We start from the raw sequence: 5,639 nt of genomic DNA, 5'->3' as shown, positions 1-5,639 counted from the left end.
CCCACACACACACACACACACACACACACACACACAGTTAAAGGCGTGTGTGTGGCGTTCAGGTCCCCGGCGGCGGCCAGCAGAGGAGGACGGCGCTGCGTCTGTCCCAGGACGTCAAGGGGAACTCCTTCATCAAAGGTGATCACATGTTGTATCAGCTCTGCAGTAACCGTGGCGACAGAGACGCACGCGTGACGAGTAGCTTTAGTTCATGTATGTGTGTCGTGTTGCGCTGCATCTCACCCCTCTGTGTGCAGACCTGCGCTGGGTGCAGGCGAGCAGCTCCGAGGAGGCGTGCCGGGTGATGAAGATCGGGAGGAAGAACCAGAGCTTCTCCTCCACGCGCCTCAACAGTCTGTCCAGCAGGAGGTGCTCAAACACAAGGCTCACAGAATAGATAGAACCCCTTATTGCCACAGGTACGAGAGGAGTAGAGCTGCTCCTCAAGCAAGGGGCCGTCACAAGCAAGAGACAACAACAACAACAACAACAAGCATTCATACTTCAACGTGCAGTCAGTGCAGGAATACAGATATGTTTCATGTAAACCGATATATTCCTGCACTCTAACTTTAATGAAACTTTTCATTTTCACAAAAGTATGAACAAATATTAAAATTAGCGAAAATTCTGTAAAAAGTACTTTTTGGGAAAATTCTGAAAAAAATAATATTCAGAAAAAAACATTACATTTTCCGAAAATGTTGTAAAAATTCAGGAAGAATGTAATTCTTAGAAAAATCTGAAAAATGTTAGACATGTTGGCATGTTGTTTGTATTAGTATATTAATTTAATAATAATAATAATAACCGATATGTTCCTGCAGCGATCAGACTCTGGGCTCGACCTTCCCCTCTGAGCGTGAGCAGTGAGGGCTGGAAGTCGAGCTCCAGACTGAAGTCACGCTTTGAGAAAAGAAACATTTCATTTTCAGAAAAGTGTGAAAAAATGTTGAAAAGTCACATTTTTGGGGAAATCCTGAAAAAACTGAACATTTTCAGAAAATCCTGAACAAAAGTAAAGAATTCAGAAATCACAGGAACGCGCTTTAGCTTTGAGGGAATTCTGTGCAAAGTATTTCTTTAGAAACTTCGTTTGAACATTTCAAAATGTGATTGTGAAAGGCGCTGACGGGCGATGTTTTGATCGTATACTGATGCCAGGCGTTCTGTGTCGCCCTGCAGCCACAGCATCTTCTCCATCAGAGTCCTGCGCATCGCAGACGCCGGCGTTCCCAGAGTCCTGGGCATCAGCGAGTGAGAGAGCACGAACACGAGGGGGTTGATCAGAGGGGGCAGAATGCCCTCTGATCAAAACCACACAATCATTGATTTATTCTGAAGCACGTTTTGTTCATTCAAACGTGTGTGTGTGTGTGTGTGTGTGTGTGTGTGTGTGTGTGTGTTTCAGGCTGTCTCTGTGTGACCTGGCGGGCTCCGAGCGTTGCTCGCGGACTCAGAACAGCGGGGAGCGTCTGAAGGAGTCGGGAAACATCAACACCTCTCTGCTCACGCTGGGGAAGTGCATCAGCGCCATGAGGGTCAACCAGCACGCCAAGTACACACACACACACACACACACACACACACACACACGCACACACACACACTCAGTAATTGGTGAGTAATGATGAATTGATGTTCCAGGATCCAGCACCACGTTCCCTTCAGGGAGTCGAAGCTGACTCACTTCCTGCAGTTCTTCTTCTGTGGTGCCGGGCGCGTCTCCATGGTGGTGAACATCAGCAGGAACTCTGCGTGTTTCGACGAGACGCTGAACGTCCTCAAGTTCTCCGCTCTCGCCCAAAAGGTCAGATTGTCAACTCTTTCTAGATGACGGTGTAAGATGTGCGCTGACTCGCCAAAAGAAGTTCAAATTGAGAACATTCTGAAAAGTCAAATTCCGAGTGCGGGTAAAAGTTTAAAAAAATGAACATTTGGAAAAAAGTTTTAAAAAATTGAAAAAGTCAAATTTGGAGAAAATTCTGAAAAAAGCTAATTTGGAGAAAACTTACATTTCTGTACAAATTGAGAAATCTGAGAAGGTTTAAACCAGAAAGTGGACATACCTGAACTCCCAGGGGTCCGAAGCTTCAGGTCTTATCATGGCCGTCGATAGATGTCTGGCCTTCGATGAGCGTCCTGTCGCCCCGTCGTGTCTTTTCGGCTGCGGCAAAATAAATCTCTCTGATTGGCTGTTCAGCTTAGCGAAACACTATTTGCCTGAATGGGAGTGGAGCAGTACAGTACTTAAGTAAATGTACTTTGTTACTGTCCACAATCTGCAGTATTGTTCCAGATGGTCATTTTCAAATGTGTTAAAAATATACCGTTAGTAGTTAAACCAATAATAATGCTGACTGTTATGGAGGCACATTTTAATTTCATCTTAACGCTGTGTGATTAAAAGAATGAACCCAGATAGCAGGAGAGGCACGTCGTTGCTACATCTCGCCCACTGAAGAGCCACTGCACCGATGCCGTTAGCATGTTGGCGTAGTTCATCCCTGCTGCTTGGCTCCAGCTGTTTGTATTCATCACGCAGTCTGTCTTCTGGTGGCCTCTTTTGAATGACGAATACACACTACCGCCGCCTGCTGGTGAGGAGAGGTATTGCCACTCACGCATGCGCAGTTCGTACGTGCTACTTGGCCGTCGGCTGAAGTCTTTGCGGTGTGTTCCAGTGTGACTGTTGGCCAAGACGCGGAGACGTGAGGCGACACAACAGTCGTGTCCGTCGGGACGTGTTCTTTGGTGTCAGCTGGGTGTGTAGGCCTTTAGCCGTTCCTCTGGTAGGATACCCTCCTATCGGGACGAAAAGCCCCAGGCTCAGAGACCGTTCCCTCCCACAGGCCATCAGACTGTTGAACCCTGGATGTCTGATATGAACTGGATACAGCGTGGGAGGCGGGGCCTCGTTCATTCCTTTGAGAGTTGCTCATTGGTGCATGAAGACAACATGGCCCAATTGTTGAGAGCGAAACGTCACGAAAGTATTCATATAATCATATAATCCGTTGTTATTGAGCATCCATGGGTAAAGAGAAACGCATGTGGTGCTGAACACGTCACATGAACGTGCCGGGCGGGCGGTCCCGTGGGTTAGATGCGCGTTCATAATGCCGAGGGAAATAACTCAGAATAACGTTATTAGCACATTTTACAACTTGAGGAACGAATGTTTTTAATAAGAACAAATGTTCACACTGGGTCGTTTATTTAGTTTAAAAATGAAACACCGATTTACAGACGTCTCTTTAAAAAGTGTCTCCGGGCCCAGCGACTGATACGGAAGTGTAGTGCCGCCGTTTCCTCAGAGTCCGGCGCACTTCCTGGGGGCTTGTGTTAAGCACCCTCCTCTCTCTCTACAGGTGGTGCTGCTGAGCTCCAAGCCGCCGCCGGTGGACGGCGCCCCCCACAGGTCGGCTCTGGAAGTGTCTCTGATCATGGATGAGGCGGAGCAGCGCGGGACAAAGAGGAAGAGCTCGATGGTGGCCTGGGAGACAAGTCTGGAGGACGTGATGGAGGACGAGGGAGAGGAGGAGGAGGAAGAAGAAGAAGAAGAGGAGGAGGAGGAGGAGGAGGAAGAGGAGAGTCCCATGGAGGGAACAGTACTGGAGGCCGGAGCAGAGGAAGACGAGGAGGAAGATGAGGGAGACGGGACCATATTCGATTCCAATGTAAATACTGCTTTATTTTTAATTTTACTATCTTTTTTTTATTATTATTATTATTATTATTATAGTGTTCTTAAAATAGTTGTGTCTGTGTTTTTTAGTTTTACTTTCATGTCTGCACCACGACACCAAGTCAAATCCCTCGTGGGGATAAAGCTGGTCCTGAATGTTCAGGTTCCCAGAGGCAGCTCAGGCACGATGTGAGCGCGTGGAGTCTCTTAGTGTGTGCGAAGTGCGGCCGCCAATTTGGTTCTATGTGTCTGCCAGCACAAGAAAGCTCTCGAGGCGTCGTGCCAGGGCCGGTGCCAGACTATTTGCTGCTCTAGGCGAGATTTAATAAAGAATAAATGAAACATCTCTACAAGAGACAAATACCCTACAAAACCAGAAACGTATTGACGTCAAAAGGTCTTCAAATGTATTCAGTATTGTATGAACATGTTTGAATTGGGGGTGGACGGCTCATCCTCTGGGGGTCCGGGGGCATGCCCCCCCGGGAAGATGTTTGAACATTTTAAAGTGAAAAGCTTCAATCTGGTGCACTTTGAGCACACACTACTAGAGACCTGATCTAGGGGAACTCTAAACACCCAGATGAGAAAGATCGGTTTACATTTTAATAATCAAATAAGTATGTGAGCATAACCAGTAACCCACCACAGCCAATAACAAATACATGTAGCTTAATTCATTTTTGTTGTTCATTCATATCTTATTTCACCTTAACATTTATCTATTTATGCATTTATTTTAATCTCTCCAGTTTTAAACGATAGTTTTGTTCACTGTCCTAGAGACACTATAGATCTACTGTCCAGTAGATCCTGGAATGATTTCAAACCTGTTTTTATTTATGCCTTTTAAATATGTGTTTACATAATGTGTTGTCAAACCGTTTGAGACCCACTGAGATAACTTAGACTAAAGTGAACTATCTGAACCCTCAGCCTTCACCTCACTGAGCCTCCGTCTGACAGGAGAGCTCTCCTCCAGCCTGGCTGTAGAAACATCTGCTTCTTATATCCGTTAGCGCAGCTAGCACCAGATGCTAATAACAACAGCGCCGGTACCGGTGCGCCATCTCTCCCTCGCTCTCTCGCTCGCACTTTGGCTGTGGCTGCGGGCGCCTGATAAGCCAACATCCCCCGCTTCCATCACTTGCAGCGCCCATCGTACAGAGTTCTGATGAACTAAGTTCCATGAACCTTTGTGGGGAAAGTCCCGCAGTGTGAACGCGGCTACTGATTCCATCTGAGAGCCTCTGCTCCCGCTGTGGGGGCCGCGTGCTCTCACTGGAGGAACCAGCATCTGATCACATCTTGGGAGCGCAGGCCATCCAGACTTTCTCTTGGACTCGTATATGTGCAGCTGTAGCGAGCAGACAAAGAAGGCCAATTAGCAGCAGCTAATATTATTATTTAAAATAAATTTTAAATACATAAAGCTGCGCCGCCGCTATTTGTATTTAGGGGAAACACAGAGCATTCACACCAGCTGGAAATAAAGAAATACAAAATGTTATTCAAATAAAGTAACTTTTGAATAAAGTAACTGTTGATCATCAAACGCACAGCAGCTACAATCTAAAGTGCCCGGCTCCTTGTGTGTGTGTGTGTGTGTGTGTGTGTGTGTGTGTGTGTGTGTGTGTGTGTGTGTGTGTGTGTGTGTGTGTGTGTGTGTGTGTGTGTGTGTGGCGTGCTGGTTGACTCATGGCAGTGTGTGTGTATAATAATGTGTGTGTGTGTAATAATGTGTGTGTATAATAATGTGTGTGTGTCAGGGTGACGGCGAAGCGGCGCTGCGTCTCCTCCTCGAGGCTGAGATCAGAGAGGAGGTCAGCTCTGAGTTCATGGAGCTCTATAACACGATGAAGAAGGACTACAGGTAAGGTCATGTGACCAGAGACACCTGCAATCTGCACCTCTCTGTGTCAGGGTGTCATGAGGTGTGTGTGTGTGTGTG

General features: G+C 46.8%; 1 protein-coding gene across 1 annotated transcript in view; it reads left to right on the top strand.

Moving 5' to 3' along the window:
• LOC117442112 (kinesin-like protein KIF20B) overlaps nt 1-5,639 on the top strand; it is a 63,536-nt gene that overhangs the window by 22,897 nt on the left and 35,000 nt on the right. Inside the window, 7 exon segments of the mRNA XM_071202358.1 lie at nt 63-138; nt 258-369; nt 1,186-1,257; nt 1,412-1,558; nt 1,648-1,810; nt 3,372-3,680; nt 5,458-5,561. Of these exon segments, the coding sequence (XP_071058459.1) occupies nt 63-138; nt 258-369; nt 1,186-1,257; nt 1,412-1,558; nt 1,648-1,810; nt 3,372-3,680; nt 5,458-5,561 (983 nt within the window).

This window comes from Pseudochaenichthys georgianus, unplaced genomic scaffold (assembly GCF_902827115.2).
Source record: "Pseudochaenichthys georgianus unplaced genomic scaffold, fPseGeo1.2 scaffold_296_arrow_ctg1, whole genome shotgun sequence".
Lineage (NCBI taxonomy): Eukaryota > Metazoa > Chordata > Actinopteri > Perciformes > Channichthyidae > Pseudochaenichthys > Pseudochaenichthys georgianus.
Note: the sequence above shows the minus strand (reverse complement) of the source record. Positions and strands in the feature narration are given on the sequence as shown.